The 22,839-nt window shown below is 49.4% G+C and overlaps 1 protein-coding gene across 1 annotated transcript in view; it reads left to right on the top strand.

Annotated features, from left to right (window-relative positions):
- Nucleotides 1-22,839, top strand: part of FAM135B (family with sequence similarity 135 member B) — a 275,652-nt gene that overhangs the window by 124,002 nt on the left and 128,811 nt on the right. The window contains exon 3 of the mRNA XM_004743599.2: nucleotides 12,571-12,650. Coding sequence (XP_004743656.1) covers nucleotides 12,571-12,650 — 80 coding nt within the window. The remainder of the gene's footprint in view (nucleotides 1-12,570; nucleotides 12,651-22,839) is intronic.

Genomic DNA, 22,839 nt, shown 5'->3' with positions numbered 1-22,839 from the left:
CTTGCAGGGCGAGTGTGGACCGCTGTCCGCCAGAGGGACACTGCCCTGTACCACATACCCCAGCAGCTGGGGCTTTGAACTGCTAGCCCCTGATTACAGAGAAGGGAGAGCCCTAAAAAGAGGACACGGAGAGTAAAAATGAGCAGCGGATGCCTGGATGCAACAGAGAAGAGTGTGTGTGTGTGTGTGTATGTGCGCGCACATGCGTGTGTGTCAGAGAGAGCAAGAAAGAGAGACATAGAGGAAGACGGACAGACAGACAGATAGTGAGCTTGGAGAGACTGACCGGTCCTGGGGGAAAAGGCCCATCCGAGGGCAGGCTGTGCCCCAGATTCACGGCAGCTTTCCTGGGTTCCGTCCCACATGGCTTGGTGAAGCTGTCCCTAATTCTTCTCTTTGGCGTTGGGGATTTTTCCCTTCCTTCCTTCCGGGCAAGTCACTGAACGTTTAGTTCAGGGCCATGTATCCAGCTTCCTGACCCGGGCCTGCTTAGTGCTGACCTGGGCTTTTTCAGGCACGATGCTGCTGTTCACAGCTGGGCCCAGAGTGCAGCCCTGCGGCCGGAGGGGCCGAGTCCTGTTCTACCACGTGCCCAGAGGCTTGCAGCCCCGCTGGGAGGCAGGCCTGCCGCTCCCCCAAGTCCGGCCAAGCCCTGGGAGCACCCCCCCAATGCATCTGCTGGCCAGCAGCGTGCAGCAGCCGGATGCCTCCCTCCCTCAGGGGCCTCTTGGTGCCCACGCCGTCCGTGGAAATTACGGATCCCATGTGTTTGTTAGATGGAGCCGAGGGACCTCTTTGTTGTTCTGTCTGAACAGTTTTGCAGAAATAAAGATTAGATTGAGGAGGAAATGGGGACTTTTTATGCAGATGAGGAAATCCCTTGAAATCTGCAGGCTCCCTTCCAGTCCCAGCAGTTTCCATACCCAACGGCAGCGAAGAGACGCGGCTGAGGGAGGAGGACGCACCGGGGTTGGGACGGTTTCTCAGAAGAGACACGTTCTGGTGGAAGGGGCTGGAAATCAGCCAGGGATTCTTCCTCGCAGAGGACCGTTGGCAGGGGTGTCTGCGTGTCTGTCAGCCCTCTATCTAGCTGTTCTCATGCAAGCTTCAGCGGCCTGCTTCACCTGGCCTCATGGCCCAGACGAGAAACATGGCTCACGCTCGATGGTCTGAGAGAGGAGGCGAGCTAGACAGAAGGCGGCCTCATGCACAGGGAGCCTCAGAGCCTCTTGCACTTCCCGAGTCCTGGTGTGTGCGGGCACCTTGCAAACGCTGCCTCAGGGACTCCTCACCGCAGACTTACCTGAGGGCTTCGCTATCCCTCTTTGACAAGTAAAGAAACTGAGGCTCAGAAAGCTGGAATGATTTTCCTCATGTTGCACACCTGGAAGGTGGCAGAGACAGGATCAAACCCAGGTTTCACTCTGAAGACTGTACTTCCCCAGGGTAGCATGATGTCTTCCATGAAGCCTTTCTTTATTAGAATAACAATGGTAATATGGATATTAATCAGTTAATGATTATTGGAGACAGCACAGGCTCTGTGCTGCACTGAACTGTTTTTATGTTGCCCTCACTCAGTCCTGTGCATTGGGTCTAATCGCTTATCTGTTTGTTTACAAAGGAGAAAATGGTAGCTCAGAGAGGTTAAGTAACTTTCTTAAGGTCACATAGCTGGAAGGGGAAGAGTCTCTTAACATAAAAGTTCTGTTTGATTTCACACTCGGTGCCTTTAACCACTACATTTAATCCTGCATGGCCTGTAATGTAGGCCATCTGTTTACACGGTAGCAGATTCTAGATACTAGATACTAGGTGATACTAGATTCCCCGTCCTGTACTCCAGCTCCCCACTACCCCTGCACACATCTCTGGACACCACCCCTCTGCATTTTTCCAAGCTTTCTTTCGCCTCAGATGTCATTATGGCCTATAACTACCCCTTCCTCAAGGGTGAGCCCAGAGAGCATGTGAGCTTCCTCGATACTAACTTACATCTGTAAAATGGGTCAGCCTCTGGATAAGTCAGGTCAGCTCAGGCATAGCAATGTGTAACACGGACAGAATTGCATTACAGAGCACCTGTGTCTGCCAGGATCTCCATCGTGCTCTGGGTCAAAGCCTGCCACCTAACACTAAGGAAGGGCCCTGTGGTTCTCGGCGGGGTCTGGATCCACGGGAGAGCGTCCCAGGCTCGATCCCAGGACCCTGAGATCATGACCAGAGCTGAAGTCGGGTGCTTAACTGACTGAGCCACCCACGTACGCCCAGGTGTGACTTTTTAAGTCTTGAACTCTTCCTGCTGTTATGGCTATCCCTGTAGTTTGAAGAATACTTTTGTATCTTTGAGGTTTCCTGGGCATGAGCTTTCATAACACTTGTGTTGATGCTAAGTCTGTGAGTGAGGTCTGTTTCTTTGGAGTTCCAGATTCCATACAGGAAGAGTGGAGGCGATAATGACCCTCCTTTCTGAATACTGTCCAGGTAGAATCTGGCATCACACGGACAACACCTGGTGCCCTGCCCACCTGGGGGTTGGTTTGCAAGGACGTCTGGGTGTCCTCACTCTTGCTCTGATATTATGGTTGTTGTTGTAAATATTGATGGGGTCTCCACAAACAACAGTGAGGAAATTGTATCCACCTACTTGTAGAGTATCTTTTCTTATCACTTAGGGTCAGTATATACCCTAGAATTCGATTATGTCCAAGTGTATGGGTATCCTAGATTAGGTGATGGGCCAAACTTAGCAGTCGTGTTCTTTGGTGGACCCTGTGAACTAGCTGGGTGGCCATGGGGGTCCTTTCCTCCGTTCTGGCTCTACTTTCCATTAGCAACATCTGGTCCCAATGATGAGAGTAGTTCAGCCACATTTTAGAAGGAATTGGTGCTTACAGGGTCTCATGTACTGTGCCAGGCACTCAACCTGCAGCGTCGCATTGGTCCCTCACAAGCCTTCATTTTTAAGGTGAGAAAACCAGTGCTTGGGGAGGTATGATGCATGGCCGAAGGTCACACACCACTAGTCAGTGGAGAATCCAATATCTAATACCCAGTATGTCGGAGGTGAGAGCCGGGGCCTTGGGCTCCCCGGTGCGTGTTCATGCTTTTGATCCCTCTCTATGAAAGACTTGTCCTCTCCCTCCGACTGCTTGGAACTGGCTGTGGGATCTGGGCTTGCCAATTAGAAAAATTCTCTTTGCAGAGACCCCTGTCACAGTGTGATTTTGCACGGCAGATTTTCTGGTCTGAGGTTTTAAATTACCCGTGTCATTTCAAGCTGTGCAAGATGCTTAAAAGCCTGCTTCTACCTAACCTCATTTAATCAAGCAACACAAACGCAAAGAAAATCCAGTCTTACTTCCCATCACAAGAGAAGAGCACCGGCCCCTGTTGAGGAGGCACGATGCCCCGGGGAGCTCGTCACGGAATCCCATCCCGTACAGGATGTCAAGGAGTCTTCGTTTTACCTGCAAATGGTTCTTTTCTGCTGACCTGGAAGCTGACACCAGCAACTTTTCAGAGAGCCACGCTGACACATGGCCACTCCTGTAAATTAGAAACCCCATCTGGGTTGACTCATTAGCTAGGAACAACAGGTTCACCAGGGAGTGTGAATCCCAATGGCCGAGGGAGATCCAGGGATGGTGCAGCACTTTGCCCTGTTTTGGGAACCCTGCAACCTCAGTTTTTATACATGGCATCTCGGACTAGACTACTTGTGTTGCTGATTTGAGCTCCTTGAGCTGCGTGCTCTGGCGAATACCGGTGATCGTTCACCAACAAATCAGGCTGCTATGTAAAAACAATACCACAGGGGCACCTGGGTGGCTCAGTGGATTAAAGCCTCTGCCTTCGGCCCAGGTCATGATCCCAGGGTCCTGGGATCGAGCCCCACATCTGGCTCTCTGATCAGCGGGGAGCCTGCTTCCCTTCCTCTCTCTCTGCCTGCCTCTCTGCCTACTTGTGACCTCTGTCTGTCAAATAAATAAAGAAAATCTTTAAAAAAAAAAAAAAAAAACCAATACCACCATTTACTGCCTCCCAGTGTCGCTCTGCACACTGACTCTGATTTCTGTCTCGGTCAGCTCCAGAAGGTAACTGACCAACCCCATTTGCAAGTGAACACATGAAAAGGCAGAGAATTTAAATTGTCCTCAGTTGGACAAAAAGCATCTTCATTGCCATTATTGTTACTATAGGATTCCCTGTTTTAACCTGAACAGGAAGAGGAGAATATGGGAGAACAAAGAGCGACTTTGTTCAGACTTTGAAATCTATACTCACATGCCATGCCTCTTGCAAAGGTCATCTTCCCTCCTGCTCACAGGAGAATTATCCTACGAGCTTACTGAGTATAATTTTTTTCCATGAGGCATCTCAGAGCAATGAAATAGATTTTCCACGACTGCTCAGCAGTTGGAAGCCAACCTAACAGTGGCTTTCTTAGAACTGTTCCAAATTGCCCCCTTATTTAATCTGTGTGGGCTCCATATTTCCTTTGGGCTAAAAGGTTGGAGTGGTGGTCACGAGGCATACTGTTTAAAAAGTGGCTCAAAAAAAGTACATTGTGACATTTGTTGAGGTCCATGGCGTAAATTCTCCCACCCTGGCCGGTTTCAAGATACCCACTTGAGGTAAATAACCATGGAGTTATACACTGTTGCCACACCACGGCTTGGTGGGGGAAACACCATGAGGAATGCAGTAACTGTGTATGGACTTTTATAGACATTTGATTTAAAAATGATTTGATTGAACAGATATTTATTAAGTGCCTGCACTGTTCTGTTATTGAGAGAGAGAGAGAGAGAGAGCAAGAGTGAGCAAGCAAGCTTGCTGTAGGTCTGTGCAGATGAATCCCCTGGGATCTCTAGCTGAGTCCTGATCTGTATATCTGTATGAGGCAACTACCCAAGACTGAGGGGATTTTAGAAAGTCTTATTTCTGGACCTGTAAGTGGGAATGTAATATATCATTCAAAGAGCTCTCATGGAAAGTCAATGTGGCATCTGTTGGTGTGCACATCAAAGAATGCCAGACATGAAGGATTGACATAATGGCAGAGGGGTGCCTTGGTCACAGTTGGAAAGGACGCAGGGGTTGAGTTTCAACCTTTGACCACCAATGTCCCTGAAGTTTTCGGGACATCCCCATAGATTCATAACATACCCAGAGAGTTAAACGAAAGGCATTTTATTGTTATCTGGGCTTTAGAACCAAACCCTGTTGGTGACTGCATCGCAATGATTTCAGTTGAACTTTACAGAGAGGATCCTTTCCCCCTATGAAGCAGCTTTCAACACCAGTAGACAAAAATATCTGCATTGTTTCTACCCAAAAGTCGAACCTGGATTCTTAGAGTTTAATGGCTCTATTGCAAGGAAATACTCAGCTTTCTACCATCAAGAGGAAAGACAGTAAGAGAAATCCAGTTGCCAATTTTGCTTCTTCTGAGTTTCCCCCCATAGAAAATGTGGCCCCAATAAGGTCTGGAATCAGATTCTACCCGTCAGGATTGTGTTTGGGTTCAAATGATCAGACAGATGACTAATCCTGGCTTAAAAATTGTAAGATATCACAAGGAATCTAGAAGTAGACCGTACCATCATGTCACCAAGGACACGAAGGACTCAGACTTCTGTCTTTCTGCTCTGCCACTGTTTTCACATGGCTCTTATCTTCATGGCCAAAACATGGCTGTTTTAATGCCCAAAAGACCCATTTTCTTTCTGTATAAAGTCAGGGGACAAAGTCAGAGAAGGGACAGACAGCCCATGGGTCATGAAACCCAAGACTGCTTTAAGAGTGTTCCTCTTTGCTCCATCAGACAATGAATGGCTTTCTCTCATTAACCAAGAGATGATCACACAATCTCTCCTAGCTGCAAGGGAGTCAGGAGGGGTGAGTATCTTTAGCTACGTGTGTTTCTTTCTCTGGCCCCTCCAGATGAGTGAGGAGTTGGGAATGAGGGATTGAGAAAAGTCATCCCAGTAAACATCAGTGGCATCTGACTGAACTATTATAATCCTTATGTTTTGATCATACTGATGCATCCAGACAAGTTTTGCTGAAATATTAGAGTGGACCTTTCTTGAAAATGTCTCATTAGCTGCTGTTGAGACCAATCAGATCCAACAGAGTGGTTTGTAGTCCTGTTACGGTGGGTGGACACGGTCAGAAGCGATGAGTCAGCTCATGAGTGTACAGTAAAAATATATTGGTCATTTCCTGGGTCTTTTTTTAGTTGATATTTTAGAAACCAAGGTCTCTCTTATTGACATAACTACCCTGTCTTCCCCATTAGGGCAGAGAGATTTACCCTGGGACCAGTGGGTCTTCCATTGTCAAGTTAAGTCACACAGCCAGTCAGTGTAGAGTTCCAGAGTTCACACTCATAACCACGTGCTTTATTGCCTCAGAAGCCTCTAAGAAAGAGGGTTATTTCTTAGCCAGGTGGGCACAGCCATGTCAGAGCAAAGCATTACTCTTGTGTCCGCCATTTTGTATTACCAAGTACTACGTGCCACAGGCATCTCTGAACCTTGTCCCACCCAAGCAATCACCGTTCCCCCAGCTTCACCTCACCTACGAGGGTGGATAGATTGGGATCCCAGCTGGGGCATGGTGTCTGTTCCATACGTCTTAGTTAATAGTAACAATATTTTCTCTTTACTGAAATACTAAAGGTTGAGTGTCGTACTAAGGGCTGTACCTGCACGCCCCATTGGCAGCATGTGACAGTTCTGTGAGGCTAGTACAGATATCATCACCTGTGAGGAAGGAGGCTCAGAGAAGGAAAGTTACTATTTGAAGTTCATCTATTTGGCTGGGGGATCTAGGTGTTCTGACTCCAGAGTCTCAGTTTTGACCCAAACACAGCGATTTGTACTTTAAGGTTGGGTCACCTGTCTCTGGGTCAGAGCAGTTGTTGCATATCATGCCTAATATGAAAGTGATTGTAACAAAATGTCATAGATCTCTGTATTCCCATTATAGAATATCATTTCTAGCTTTGTTAGTTTCATAAAAATTGCATGTGGATTCTTAGTCACTCACAGAATTGTAGATGTTGGGAATGGATTATATAACCCAATGGTTTTTGAAGGAGTCTCTGTTACTGGAATCAATCAGTCTTTCTTTCTTTATCTCTCTTTCTTTCTTTCATTCCTCTGACACTGATTGAATGCCAACTGTGCGCGAGCACCATGTTAATTGCTGGAAATACAGAGATGAATAGGACCTGGTTCTCCTCCTCCAGCAGCTGGTGGCAGTGGATATTTCTATAGTCAAACAAGAACAAATGTTTATTCGATGCTTTTCTCTCCTTACACAGTGCTAAGATCTCTAAAGAGTATAAAAGAAGCACGAGATAGCATTCCTTTTCTAAAGGTGCTTTTGAGAAAACAAAGGGAAATGCATTAGTGATCACAGGGAGAATGGGATTGGACTCCTGGTGATAATAGTGGTGGGAGCTGAGAGGAGCCTAATGAAGTTTAAAACACCTGCATTCGCCTCCCCAGATAAGAGCCTGGTTTACTCAAACCACCCTGCATTTTAATCCCTAGAGTTTCCAATAACTAGCCATGTGACTGCAGGAAAATTACCTAACCTCTCGGAGTCAGTTTGTCTGTTGTTAACATGGGATAGTCACTCCAGCATTAGCTTTGTCACGAGGAAGAAATCTGAAAGCCTGTATGTACTAGTTTACTATAATAAATTGCCAGAAACTAAGTGGTCAAAACAACACAGATTTATAATCTATAACAACTCTGGAGGTCAGAAGTCTGAAATGGAACTCCCTAGGCTAAAACGTGGTTGTTACAAGGACTGTATTCCATTGCGGAGGTTCTAGGGAAGACTTTGTCTCCTTATCTTTTCCGGGGCACGTAGGCCACCTGCATTTTCGGGCTGATGGCATCCGTCATCTTTGAAGGCCGCAGGGGCAGGGAGGGACCTTCTTGTATCATGTTACCCTCTCACTCTCTCTCCTACCCCCTTCTTCCATTTGGAAGAACCCTTGTGGTTACCTTGGATGTACCTAGGAAATGCAGAATAATCCCATTTCAAAGCCAGGGGGTCGGCATCCTTAATTCCACTTACAACCTTAATTCTCTGTTGTGGGTTCTGGAGTAGAGGACACAACTGTCTTTGGAAGGGGCATTATTCTGCCTACCACGTTATGTAAAGGGCATAGTTTATGCCATTCTCACAGATGGAAGCCCGTAAGATTAAACATGAGTAAATATATTTTTATCCCAAAAAGAGTCACTTGCAAATCCAGACGACCATGCTGGCACAGTGCCCGAAGGGTCCCCCCTCCCGGGCTCCACTTCCTCCTTCCGCCCTTACTGCAACTCCCTCCCCCACCCCTTGCTCACCTCCCAAGGACTGGAGCCAGCTGCTCCCTTCTTCATAGCATCTTCGTGAATGACCCCGGCTGGAAGAAGGAGGATTGAAGGTGGTTAAAGGAAATCCATGTGGGAAGTAGTAGGGCCATGCCTGGAGATGTGCTAACACTATTTACTGAATGTGTCGAACGTGGACAAATCCCTTCATCCCCGGGGTGGGAGGGGGTTCATCTTGAAGATGGAAATGATAGTAAGGAGATCAAAGGTTTCCTGCAGGGATCAACCGATACCATGTATGCCAGGTAGGACATGTGGTTTATGGATTCATGACCTGGCAGACATTCATGTCAGATACAAGAGAATTAACTAAAGGGGTTTAAGCATTCTGTTTAATCAGGCCAGAGCCCAATCGGGCCGGCCTAATTGACACATTTCTTTTAAACCTGTGCCTCTAACGCGTCTGAAGTTCAAAATGATGACTGGTTCCTTGAAGTGAGATTCGGGAACGTCAAGGGGTTTTAAGGAATAGGAACTCGGGCAGTGTTTTGGAATTGGTTATAAAAGGATTTAATCTATGCAATAAAACGTGATTCCCATCAGGTGTTGCAGCCAAAAATTAAAAAACAAAACAAAACAAAACAAAACAAAACAAAACAAAAACACTTATCTCTGGATTAGAATGTTGACTGCCCTTTGCTACTGGATAAGTGGTTCCATATTTCCAGCGTCTTCTCCGGGCAGCCCCTGAGATGACGCTTTCTCCCACAGAGGATTTACAGAGGCTGCAACAGGATTGCCTCCGTGACATTCTCCGTCCAGGCTCTGGCAGGTGGTGCTGGGTAAGCCTTGAGCGCAACTCCAGCTGCTCCAAGCACCGCCTGGTAGAAAAGTGACAGATCGCCTCGGGGAAGGGGTGACCCATTTTGTGTTCAGAGAAGAAGCAGTTAGAATATTAAAACCGGCGGTGGTGGCGGTGGGATGAGACTGTTGAACTGCATGGGTCTTTTCATTAAGGAAGCACCAGAAGCGACCTCCTGTGTTTGTGTCCATCAGCCTTTGCTGGTGATGGGCGCGTGGGGAGTCCGCGGGTCCATGCGTTCCGTTCTGTCAACAACGGAGCAGTTATGCCTCTTGTCATTGTCATTAATTGGGGAACAGCACATTTCAAAGATGTTTTATTAAAGATCCAAATTTCTGTCTTCCCTTGAAAATCCCAAAAGGTCTAGCAACACACAGTCAGCCTTTCTGCACAGTGGTGATTAGCGACAGCCAAGGAGCAGCGTCTCCTGTGGACGGGCGGGAAGCGTCCATCCTGCCTCAGTCTCCCTCACACAGATTTGTGAGCTGGTTTGTGATTGTGCTTCCCCCATGGATTTCTCGATGGTCGTCAAGTGCCTCCATGTAATGAGCTGTTGCTCCCCGAGGAAAGAGAGTGAGGGGCTGGGAGCCCTTGGTCACGGTGTGTTTTATCAGCTGATCAAGACGTAACTTGATTGAAGTGTGTTTCTGTATTAGGCAGCACTATCTGTCTGTCTATCTCTGCATCATCCATCATCTATATATTTCTCTATCCTCTATCTATCATCTACCATGAATCCATCATCTTTGTCTTTATCACTCTATTGTCTGTCTATCTATCTATCTATCTATCTATCTATCTATCTATCTATCTTTGATCTACTAGCATTGAACTCATGGCCCGGGGCATGGTCCGAGCGCAGCTCATCTAATGTACTGTCTTTGCCGGTGTCCTCCACTTAGGGACATGGGACAGCACTTCTGCTCTACACGAGGGGCATTTTCAGTAGCAGAGTAACCCACAAAAAGCCCAGAAATGCAAAGAAAAAGAAGTGGCACTAAATAGACTGCAGAGGACATGTGTTTCCAGCATGGGAACTGAAAACAGAGGTAGTGTGGTCCTGCTTGAGCTCAGGTGAAACAGGTGCACGGGGGTGTCAGCACTCACACATTTGGAGGCACATCTGGAGGCACATCTGAGTGGCTGCAGAGCCCCCGAGTCCCGGGTGTGGGGATGTAGATAAGTGTTACCACATAGGTCAGTCCACACTTACGGAATCTGTAAGTAACGAGGGTCACCTGCCTGTGTCTGGTCCATATTTTCTCTCACCATGTGGCTCGTCTGACACGCCTCTCAATGGTACACACAGCAGAACACAGGTGTTTAGGTCTTGGTGAAGTCCAGTTTTTCAGTTTTTTGTGTGGATCACGCTTTCGGTGTGGATTAAGAACTCATTACTTATCCCTAGATCTTAAAACTTTCTTTTACTTTTCTTCCCGAAGGTTTAGTTGTTTTACATTTTGCATGCAAGTTTCTGATCCCCTTTGAATTAATTTTTGTAGAAGGTGAGCTTTTTGTTTGGTTCTGGTTTGACTTGGTTTTTCCCTATGGATAGATAACTAATCGCTTCAGGACCGTTGATTGGGAAGGGTACCTTTCCTCCATTGAATGGCTCTTGAACCTTGGTCAGAAATCATTTGAGCAAACGTGTGCCCTCATCACTGCAGGGTGGGGGTAGAAACTCAGGCCCCCACATAGTCTGTACTTAGAAAAGGTGGGGTTCTCATCACTGTCTGTTAGTAGTGAGAATCCGGCTCCCTCCTCAAAGATCTTACCTTTGCCAGGTGAGGAAGCTGCCTCGTTCAAGGTTGGCAGTGGTGGACATCAAAGCTCTTTTGTGGATTTTGCTCGTATGGATGGAGATGAGGCCACAGTTTTTCTGCGTACTATGGCTGAAGTACAACCACTATTGTCTAAAAATTTTCTGTCTTGCGAGGTTGCCTCTTTTCTGGCACTTTGTCTAGAAAAAAATGGGCATTTTTGTTAGAGTTTTTTTGTTTATTTGTTTTCATCTGCAGCCATTAGAATTTCTGGGTGGTTAGTTTCTCTCTGGGATTTACAAGGCAGAAATGCAGAGAACTCACCCTCTGGACCTTGGGTTCTTAGACTGTTGGCTTTCTTTTCATCTGTAAAAATCTTTTGTTTATTTTATATACACCGTCTAGAAGTTTCAGTTGTATGTAGTGGGGAGGGGGTGGGGAAAAGTGTGTCTACTCCATCTTTCCTGGAAGCAGATGTCATAGCTCTTTCTTTCCTTTCTTTCTTTCTTTCTTTCTTTCTTTCTTTCTTTCTTTCTTTCTCTTTCCTTCTTTCTTTCATAGTCCTAATTTTACAGATACAGAAACATGCTCAGAGAAGTTGTATGGTGTATACAAAAGCACACAGCTCCCAAATGATGTCACCCGAACTCCAGCTGTGAATCCAGCACTGGTGCCTTGCTCCGTATCTCCTCGGCTTCTCTCACACATGCACACACACACACACACACACACACACAAACACACACACACATGACAAACACAAGCCTGTCAACAGAGCCTTCTATGAGTATATTCACCGTACAGTGTCTCCCAAGCCATAAGCTCGATGAACCAGCAGAGTTCCATGAGTTCATGGTTCATTTTGCTTCTATTTCACATTGTTTTAATTCACATCCCCTCTCACAGTGGGCTTGACATTGGTGGGAGGGGAGAACAGTATGGCGCCAGGACTGTTCCTGAGTGCTTGCGAGCACAAGAGCCATTACCTGCCCAGGCAGGGACCTGGGGCAAGTGCTTCTGCATCTGTGGCAGAAGGGGAGCAGCTAGGAGGGTTACTGATAGTCTGGGAACCTGCACGATGTCCTGAAATGATGGAGTTTGGAAATGGGAGTAGCGTCTTACAAATAAGGGCCCAGAAATGTGCTGGAAAAGTGGTTGGTAAGACCCCCAGGAATGACAGCCCAGCTGCTGTGTTTCTAAAGGAAGAGTTTGTGTTACAACCTGACAGCAACTCAGTTTATGTATGGATTTCGCAGTGTGCATTAAAGCTTTATTTTCCCATAGAAGGACTTTCCTGACTAAACAGAAGCCATGCCCCTTAATGCACCTGTGCTCTATGGCCATCCCATCTCTCCCTCTCCGCGATACCACCAACCTGGCATATGTCTCCAATGATCTCACTTCAACGCAACTTCCTGTCTCTATCCTGGCTCCGTCTTACCCCTCTCCCACGGTCCCTCCTTGACGCCAAGCGACCGTGCACACTGCTAGACACTTCCCTGGTTCCCTTTGGCCTTTAAGATGAAGTCTAGGCACTTTTAGAAGAAGCCAACAGTAAGGAGTCTGGTCTTCATCTGCCTGTTCTCTGTTCTTTCCTTAGGTATTACCAGATCCGAGTGACCTTGAAGGTGTCCTCAAGGATCCCCCACAGACTGAGCGCCTCCATCGTCGGGCAGACAGGTGAGCAGGAAGAGGGCAGCGGGGCCCTTGTTTTCCACGGGTGGACCATCAGCTGTGACTCCATGCCCGTGCAGAGCAGAGTGCAGCGTTCAGAGCGACATTCAGTAAATCGTGTTGGATGTTGGATGAGTTTGGAAAGGGAGGCCCACTCGTGGTGTAGCCATGTGTGTATGTTGTTGCAAGGGGAACCTGGCTGAAGGAAAACACACTCTCCCAGGGAAAAACCTGGCTGTGAAGGGTTGGCTGGAGTCCAGTCGGGGAGGAAGACGATGGCAACTGACATCCTGTTGTCAATCCCGATAAGCAGCTAGTCACAGGGACTGAGTAAGTTAGCAGGTGTGGTAGTGCTTCCCAGGCTCAAGGAGGAGTCAGAATCAACACTCCCAGCTTGGGGAGAAGGATGGCCAAGGACAGCCCAGGTTCTGACTTGGAGGAGGCTGCGTTATTAGTGGGATCCAGGACTCCCAGCAGCAGGTGCTTCGTGTAACGGAGTGTTGAGTCCAAAATAAAGAGCTTGTTACGTAAGAGGTAAGGATAGGCACCAAGAGGAAATACTTACATTAGTGTATTTAGGTAAATGTGTAGATCAGTCACATCCTCACAAGGAGAAGTGACGGAAGGGGCTCCTGGGGGGCTCAGTGAGTTAGGTGTCTGCCTTTGGCTCCGGTCGTGATCTCGGGGTCCTGAGATTGGGCCCTGTGGTGGGCTTCCTGACCAGTGGGCAGTCGGCTTCTCTCTCTCTCTCTCCCTCTCACCCTTCCTGTAGCTTGCTTGTTCTCTCTCTTTCTCCCTCTCTCTCAAATCAATAAAATCTTTAAAAACAAAACCAAAAAACCTGTATGGATGGAAGAGAAAGTAAGGAGATAAAAAGAACTATGGAAAATCTGCTTAACTTTAAAGATACAAATAGCTGTAGTGAAGATTGGTATAGACAAAAAAAAAAAAAAAAAAAAAAAAAAAAAAAAAAACAAAAGAAAACAAAACTGGTAGAGTCGAAAGCTCTGGTCGTAGCTACCCTTCAAAGAATTTCCTTTGGAATTTCCCTGGCAATTGGGTCACTTTGTTATGGGCAGTGATACTATGGTGAATGGAATTACAGGCACTGAAATCCCCCCAGGCTGGGGATGGAGCCGCCAGAGTCTGCTTAGTTCCCCCTGCAGGGGTGTGGACGGTGTGGGAACGAGCAGCCTACCCAGACCACACAGGACGACATCAAGGACTGATGGTGGTCCGTGGGCAGCAGGTTGATCAGAGCCTGTGGTCTAGATATAGAAGACGCTGGAGACCACCTGCTCCTCCTCGGACTCTAGGCAGAGTTCAGCGTCGAGTCCTAGGCTAGTCACCCCATTCCCAGGGTGTGCTTGTCTTCCGCGCTGCTCCTCTCTCCAGGGAAGGAATCAGGTGACTGAGAACGGTGGGCACCTGGTCCCCCGTGTCCTGTGTGCCCTCAGGAAGCCTGCGGTTCCCTGCTCACCCCTGCCTGGGTAGCGCCCCATCCTCATCCACTTCTTGCCAGAAGGAGATTGGTTTGATTGGCAGAGGGGGTAGGAATCCTGCCATCGCCACATGTTCCTGTGTGATCCAAGGCACTGGCAACTGGAAATTGAATTTCCTTACTTGAAAAGTGAGGATACAGAGCCCGTCCTCTGCAGTGTTCTTGTCTTGGAGATTATAATGGAGAAGGACATTTTACATCCACAGAGATTACACATGTCAGTTTCCAGGAGAGTAACCGGCCCAGTGTCGGTGTCCATCAGTCTGACCTGTGAGTGGCCACACAGTCAGGGCTGCAGGGCTGGGTTCGTCCTCAGGGATGAAGCTAGGACCTGGAATCCGGGCAGGATCCATGCCCCAGCCCACCTGCTCACAGCCATCCCCAGGTTCCTGACAAGGGCTCCGTTCCTTCCCTATGACTCTAGAGCCCGAGATCCATTCCCTCATCTGTGGAGCCTTCTCTTAGAGCTGGCGGTCCCCACCCACCACCATGAGGACCAGAGAGCGGCCTGACATCCAGCTGCTGGTAGAGCCCAGGAGGGGCTTGGGGAGAGGAGCACTTTGCCACACAGAAACAAAGACAAATGAATTGCAGTTTAGGGGGAGGAAAAACAAAACAAAACCAAACAAAAACAAAAGAAACCTTTTTTTTCTTCTTTGGTCTGGTTTGACACGGGGTACTTGGGGCACACTTGCTATGCCCGCGGAATATAGAGGAACGTACTGTTCAAAGTGGAAGGCTAACGTGGAGGCCAGCAACCACCACCATAAGGGTTACCCCATGAGTGAGCAAGGGAGTGGTGGTGATTTCTTCCTCGAGGAGAATTTCCGGTTGCATTATTTTCAGATAGATGTCCCCACACTGCCATGCACGCCGACACTTAGTGGTTTAAAACCGCGATTTATTCTCGATGTTTTGAGCCGGCTGGGCTCAGCCCAGGTCGTTCACGTGCTGCTTTCTGCGAGATTTCTGCAGACAGGATGGATTGTCGGAGATCATGACATCAGACGTGTCTGATCCTCGGTTGGCGTGGCCGGACTCTCGAGGGAGCTGCTGGGTTTCCTTCTCCAGTTGGGTGGGCCAACCTCTAACACCGTGGCTCAGTTCACGGAAAGAGAGGGGCGGTGGGGCTGGGGGAGAAGGGAGACCCTCGGACTCTTGACAGGCTGGCTGGGAACTGGCACAGGGTCCCTTCCCCACATCCCCACATGGCAACGGTCAAGGCCGGGTGCAAGGCTGTCCACCTTCAAGGGGAGGGACATGTACTCCACTCCGGGTGAGGTGCCGTCTGCAGGTGTGGTGATGGAGGCAGTGCGTAAGGTCATGTCTGCACACAGTTAACCAGACAGGATTTCCTTCACCCGCTCATAGTTCTAAGGAAGCAGAAAGAAAGGAAAATAGATGTTTAGACCATGAAGTATGATATACTGAGAAACAACCCAAAGGAGTCAAAGCGTGTGGGACTTAATGTTGTCTTTGACACTCTTGTGTCGTGCAGGGACACAATGGAGTGGTCTTGAAGGCACAAATGGTTTCATTTGGCTGTTTTGTCCTGTTTATCTCTAAAGCAGAAAAGAAAAAGCTTACCTTGTCTAGAGATGCAGAATTCAGTAGTGGTGAGAACCGGGCTCTGGGCTTTCCTGGCCCCAGCCCTGCTTCCAACACTTGCCCATCAACACTAGAAAGGTTTTTTCAGTTTGATGGATTGATGGATTGATTTGGGGCTCCTCACCCATATAGTGGGGCTTGTAAGAGGTACCTACCTCCAGGTTTGTGCTAAGGATCAAATGAATTATGCAAGGAAATGCCTGGAACAGTGCCTGGTACTGAGTAAGCTCACGGTACCTGTTGGCTGGGGTCCGTGTCTCCATTGTGCACACAGTGGTGGTTCACTTAGCAGCACTCTGCCCCATGCAGGTCCCTGGGTAACAGCGCTGGGGATGGGAGGCTGCCACCTTGCTGCTTTGGAGGAGCTCACAGTCCTCCGAGGGAGGTGGAGAAGTGTCCCACAAGTCCAGCAGAGGTAGACATTGAGATGGGGGGTCCCAAGTATGATCTGGAATTGGGAGCAGAGGTTGGCTCAGCCTACAGAAGGTAGGGAAGGGTGATATGGGCAGATGTAGCAAAAAGACTGGGGCCTGCGTGGCGCAGGGGTGAGCACAGGGTGGGAGAGATGAAGGGGCAGCCAAAGGGGGAGAGAAACGGTGGGGCCAGGGGCCAGGGTGTCAAGTCGCGCCGACCAAGCATGCAGGCTTCCTTGCCGTGGGTTGGCTCAATGAAATGAGAACATTCCAGAGACACAAACCCTACTTTGTTCAAATGTGAGATGTTGTCTCATAAGTGAAGTGGCAGCATTAGACATTTTTGCTGTCTTCTTCAACGTAGCTGTCCCCTGGTAGCCACAGTTTTAGTGAAGCAGACGATTTATTAGATACTCATTCTTGATGCGAAACAAATGTTCGTCGAATTTTCCGGGCTTGACGTTTATGGTTGGATTCTGTAAATAAGAGAAAACTAATAATGCCCCATGTGAAATGCAGCATTCCCTGCCCACCATTGTGTTTTCTTTTTTCAGTATGTTTTGAAAAGATAACTTGGGGAAGGTTTCTTCTTGTCTAGTGAGCTGCGTATCTCATAGAATAGACTGTGATGGCTCTGAACTCAGAAGGGATCGTCCCCCAGGCATTCTGGAAAGATCCCAGCATTCCAGAACAGACACACATGCAGTCAGCTGACTTCACAGCCACAGTGACCGGTGTCCCATCTGCTCCTGGAACTGGGGGCAGGGCAGAAAGGGGGCTTCCATTCTATAGATAATGGCGGCAGTGGGGGGTGTTTGGCCTGGCATCCAGTGAGAATCCGAAGTCCACAGCACCTTGGTCACCACCAGAAATAGCAAAATGTAAATTACAGGCGGTCCCGTAAGCCCGCCGAGGCCAGGACATCTCTGTGCTGTCCCCAAACCATTCAGGTGCCTCCAACAAAGCAACGTACCTGGGACCCAAGAGACACAGGGATGAATTTTGGTCACTTAATATGCGAGGCTTCAGGTGTGACAGGAAAAGAAACCAGAAGTGAGAAATTTTAAAACGTGATTCTCTTGCCTCGGAGCCTTGCTTACCTTTCATGGGTCTACCAGATGGTCATCTCTTGTCTCCTGAGGTCAAGGCTGTGCCTATGGATAAGTATTATACTTGCTTAATCATGACGATTTCCTTCCACTACGATGGTGCTATGTCATAGCTTTTGCTGTCTCTTCCTCCCTGAAGGTGTTAGAAAATATTCCCATGGCGTGGGGAGGGATGACCACTGAAGTCATGGAGGACAACTTCAGGCTGTTGAGCAGGGCACAACGAAGCCCGAGAGAAGATAGCATGGAAATTGTGGAAATGTATAAAAATTACCATGATTAGTTTTAGTGCTGTTTTGAGAGGTGATTTCCATTAAGTAGAAGCATTTAAGAGTTTCATCATGGAGGGGGCGGGGGGCATTTATTCCTTAAATGAATGAATCTAATTTCTTTTCAGCATCCATTAAAGTGCACCTATCAGATATGCCTGTTTTCATGGGGAATACGAAGCAGGTCCAACAGTCACACTCCCAGGCTCTGAGTAGTCCCTGGGTCCGGAGGAGAGGGCTGCTCAGGGCCACCAGAAGGATGTTTCTGGTGAAGCCAGGATTATGCTCCCACCCGCTCAGCCTCTGAGAGCAGCGGTCACCTCAGAACCGCTAAGGCCCAGGTCCCTCTGTTTTGACCCTGGGCAGGACAGGAGTCTGCTCTGCCAGCTGGCCCTGTGACCCCGCTGTCCCTGGGCCAAGCCTGGTGTCGCTTCTCCTTTGTCCTTGAGATGTCATCTTTAAGCCTGCTTGCCCTACAAGGCCGTCCTCTGGAAGCCCTCCCCAGGCAGCTCTGTCTCTGCCTCTGCTCTCACTGTTCCTTCCACTCTGAATGCCTGTCCCTCCTTCCCTCCGCTCGGGTCCAGGAGATGGGCAGAAAGAGCCGATGCAGCTCCCGGGAAGGTGTTGTCCCACCGCATCGAAATGACCAGCTCCCCATCTGAGCGCCCTTCTCACAACTGCGTACACACGCGTACCTTCCCCGTTGCCATGCTTCTCCCGCACCCTTGCGGTGTGCTCTCCCTCCGTGGCACCTGTCACTTGGCTTTGCAGGGCCACCACTGGCTGCTGCAAGCACTTTGTTTAAGATTGGAACTTGCCCGAGCCTTTGAATCCCACTGTCCGTCGCAGTTGTCCCCACTGCTGTCCGCACCTGGGATTCTTATACAGGGACAGGGAAGCCTGTGCCAGGAGGGGACAAGCTGAGATGTAACTCATGTCCCAGAGTCCCCCGCAGGAGTAGGCTAGCCCCCTTCTTGGGGGACCTTTGTTGAAATGCACCCGTGTCTGCTTCCTCCCGATCCCCGCCTTTCCCTGCCCTGTGTTCCCCGTGCCTCTCTTAGTGGAGCACATCCATGAGTCACCAGTACACGGGCCTTGGTCTCTGGGTCTGCTGCTTTTTCAGCTGTTTCCAGAAACCACTAGAAGTTGTATACCATTAGTTGTACTATAGGAAGTCGAGCGTGAAGTTAACTGAACCTGAGTTCACCTGAGTTCTTTGTGACCCTGGGCCAGGAGCCTCTGTGTGTAGCCCCCTCTATAAACGGAGTATTGGAGATAGAAACAACCCCGTATGGCTATCTTGGGGCTCCGGCTGGGCATGGATACACTGGGCGCCCCCGCGCACGCCCGTTCGTGGCCTCCCTGCTTCGATGCCCGTCACATTTGGCAGGAATAATCTAACCCACCAGAGCCCATGCGCATTCAGTGGGAACACTCAGTGTCAGACCTCAGCTTCTGAAAGTTGGCCGTGTGAGAGGCCCTGCACGCAGAGCTTGCTGGTAGACCCCGGTCTCTCCGAGCTGAGACGCGGCGGTGCGGGACCTGAGTGACAATGACTGAAGACAGTGATGAGGGCCCTGGAGGAGAGAGGCCTGGCTGCTCAGGGCTTGGGGAGCCTCTCTGGAGGGTGAGGGTGCTCAGTGCTCTCTTCCCAGGTCTGACTCCATCAGACACACTCGGACTCCAGAGGTCTTGACTTCTGGCCTGGGGTCGTCAAGGCAAATCTTCTTGCATTCAGAGAGCAAGGAGAGCTCAGGGCCTCAGGGCCTCAGCCCACCCCACCTGACATCGGCCCACCTGCCCTGCTGTTTCCCCCACACGGACTAAGACCCCTTCTCCAGGCAGCGGCACCACCGGCCTGCACCTGGGTGGGGCCAGCTTGCACCTGGCGAGCCTGGTGTAGGGACGTGCCCCCACAGACACAGGCGAGGGTACGGGAAGGACCCCTGATGCATCTGGCAGGGATGGCGGGACACGAGCTTCAGAGAGGCCTTCCTTGTGGGTCGGGGAGAGAACAACGTGGGTCTCTAGGGCACCACACACACACATGCTCCGCACCAGCTGGCCGGGTCCCACTCACACCGGGTGCCCTCGAACCTGCTGCTGCCTTCCCCGGGCCTCATCTTCCTCCTCTGTAAAATGGGAGCCATCCTCCTCACCCCTTCTTCGTGGAGTCGTGAGAATTGAAAATGTGGATGTTATGAAAGGGAGGTCGACCTCCCAAGCCCTCAGTACACTCTGGCTATTTTAGTTTTATCGAAGAAGCCAGAAATCAGCAGACACGGGTGAAATTTGTATGGACTGAAACAGTAGCCCTGATGGGTTTTTGCCTATCCTGTATCCTGAGACACGCTCCTTGCGTGTCTCCTGCGTGCCCCACACAGGTGCTGGAGTCTCTGAATTCCCAGAGCTCCCCCTCTGCCGCACAAACGCTGTCTTCCCTGGTGAACGCCTGTCACTGGAGGTTCCGAGCTGGGGTTTCCAGCATGGTTTGAGTCCCTGGCAATGGAGAGGATATTGTAAGAGGTGGACTCCTAGTCTTTCCAGTCTTACGGAAATGACGCTGCTTTTTATCGTGAGTATTTTTGCGTGTGTGTGTGGCTAGTTAGGGACGTACCCAGATCGTCCGTGTGGAAGATGACGCTTACAACCCTGGCACCACGTGGTCTAACTCTGTTCTGGCTTCCTGGTGCCTGTCCCAGCGCCTGGAACTTGGCCGCTGTCCCTGTATATTTACTGAACTGCTGACTGAGAGACCGGGCAGTGGAGCTTGGACCCAAGAAAGAGAGAAAAGAAGCTGAATTCCATGTAGTTAAAAACACAGTTTGCTCTCAAAGACTTCGCGTTAACAGGGAGGAAGTATCTCAAAGGGAAAGTTGCTGGTTTTGGTTCTCAATGAATAGTCATTAAGCTGTTCTTAAAAAAAAAAAAGTAAAAAGAAATAATTATTTGGAGAATAGTCAAGTGGCCAAGAGGCCAGACAACCACCCTGGGATTTGGCCAAATGGTCTCTGAGGGTCTGAGAATGAACCAAGGTGTGTGGAGTTGGGAGTGTCCGTGTGGGAGACATCTGGGAAGAGAGGGACCCCCCCGCCCCCCCCCTCAGGCCTCCGCGCTTGGGGACCGCATCCTATGGGATCCCTGAAGGATCCAGTTTCTAGATGCCCCCTCCCTTGCCTCCCAAGTCAGCTCTAAGAGGGAGACGGGATAGGAAGCCGAGAAAGTCCTGAAGAGGAAACCGATGTGGGGACGCCCGAGATGAACTTGGTGCTCCCTGAGAACCGTGAAACTGTCACGGTAGCTAGTACGTTAGTCCTGAGTGGCAGAGGCTTGGATGGTTTCATCTTCTCTGCTCCGTGACGTACAGCTACGGGAAGAGATTCGGAAGTCTCACCGCCATAACATAAAAGACCGTTTCCCAGACGGTGGACCTGCCTGGCAGAGGATCCTCGTTCTGGAGCTGCCCAGGGTGCATTTTCACCTGGTGCCGATGGAAGACGTGGAATTGTGCAAAGAAGTATTTGTTTCTGAGCCAGCCGAGGGGGTTGAGCCCACGAAATAGTAACTGCCAGAAGCAGCAGGGAGCCGTCTGTGTGGGGTCCTGACTCTCTGGGACAAGTGCCCTGTCTGGGCCCAGGGCAGCTTGTACTTGCCACCATAAGCAGCGGTCAAGTCTGTCCTGTTCAGTATTTCACAGTGAAAATGAGGGAATGTGTGCCCCCATGACACGTGTGTGTGTGTGTGTGTGTGTGTGTGTGTTTTAATCCAAGGGATCAGGGATGAGTATATCTGAACCCCTGGGATGAGGGTGGGGGAGCATTCTCGAGGCCAAATTCCTGCTGAGGGAGATGCTGAAACCCCCACACTGGGTCCCAGGGCTACTCCAGAGTCTCCATCCGTCTGGCCCCAGACCCTCACTTCTGGTGACCCCACTCCACTTCTTAGGAAACACTGAAATGTACCCATTTCCCATTGAATACACATTTTTTTTCTGTAAAATGTTTTTTTTTTTTTTTTTTATTTAGAGAAAGAGAGAGAGCACACACCTGTGTGTGCACAGGCAGGGTTGGGGAGACAAGCTGAGAGGGGGAGAGAGAGAGAGAATCCCAAGCAGACTCTACACTCGGTGCGGAACCTGACATGGGGCTCGATCCCATGACCCTGAGACCATGACCTGGGCCGAAATCAAGGGTTGGACATTTAACTTCCTGAGCCACCCAGGCGCCCCTAAAATTTGTTTTTAAAATTAATTAGCTCCAGATAACTATTTGTGAGTAGTTGTGATGTTTCTGTCTACTCAGGAAAGGTCGCAAAGCAAGGCGGTCTACCTACGAGGTCTTTGCAAATGCAGCGTAACATTTATAAAGACAAGATAGGACCGATGTGTCATTTTGAGGAAATATAATGAAGTATTTATTCATTTGACCTTGCAGCATTTTGCTTATGACTCAGATCCCATTCTTTTGCTTTAATCTCCACCTTTAAGGCCCTTGAGCAGGTTGTAGGTTCCAGGCATCCTGACAATCGCGGCCAAGTCATAAAGCCTCCCGTGTTGATGGGCCGGTGCCCTATATACGGGGCGCAGTCCAGAATTACTGGACAAGTTGAATCAGTAGCCATTTCAATAATAAAAAACTGGAATTTTCTGTTTCCACGTTTATTTTGAGAACTAAGTTTCACCCACGTCAATAGGACCAACTAGGCCTTGGGCCAGAGACAGAATAGTCAGGTTCTAAGGGGCTTTGAAGGCAGAGAAAGCTGGTCTCACATCTCGGCTCAGGCTCTTACAGGCTTTGTGCCTTCGGGCAAGTCACTTGATCTTCCTGAATTTCAGGTCTTTCATCTGTAGGATGGGGATCATAATTTGTACCTCACAGCACGCTTAAAGGCTGACATCGGCACTTCGCAGGGTGTAGTGTTAACACCGATATTGCTTAGTAATTGTATGGGGTTATGAGTGATGCGTACAGGACATATCAGGGCTGAAGCCAGATAAAAGATGATTTTTCACTCACATTAAACTCCAGATGCAGGCAGACCACACTGGTACGGTGTCATCATGCGGCCATCAGACCCCAGCTCCGGTTGTCTTTCTGCTTCTGCATCCTGACAAGAGCTCTCCGAGACCCTCTTAGGGTCCAGGCTGACTCCTGGAGCTGTGGCCGTGGCATGCAAGCCACGGGCTGGGGGAGAGGAGCAGCAGAGTGAGGGTGGGCATCCTTTCCTTCTCCTGGGGGGAGCGGGGAGGGAGTGACGTTCCTACTTCTCATTTCCTAGAATTTATTTAGCCACACC

The sequence above is a fragment of the Mustela putorius genome, unplaced genomic scaffold (genome assembly GCF_011764305.1).
Source record: "Mustela putorius furo isolate JIRA1106 unplaced genomic scaffold, ASM1176430v1.1 tig00000228_pilon_pilon_pilon, whole genome shotgun sequence".
NCBI lineage: Eukaryota > Metazoa > Chordata > Mammalia > Carnivora > Mustelidae > Mustela > Mustela putorius.
Note: the sequence above shows the minus strand (reverse complement) of the source record. Positions and strands in the feature narration are given on the sequence as shown.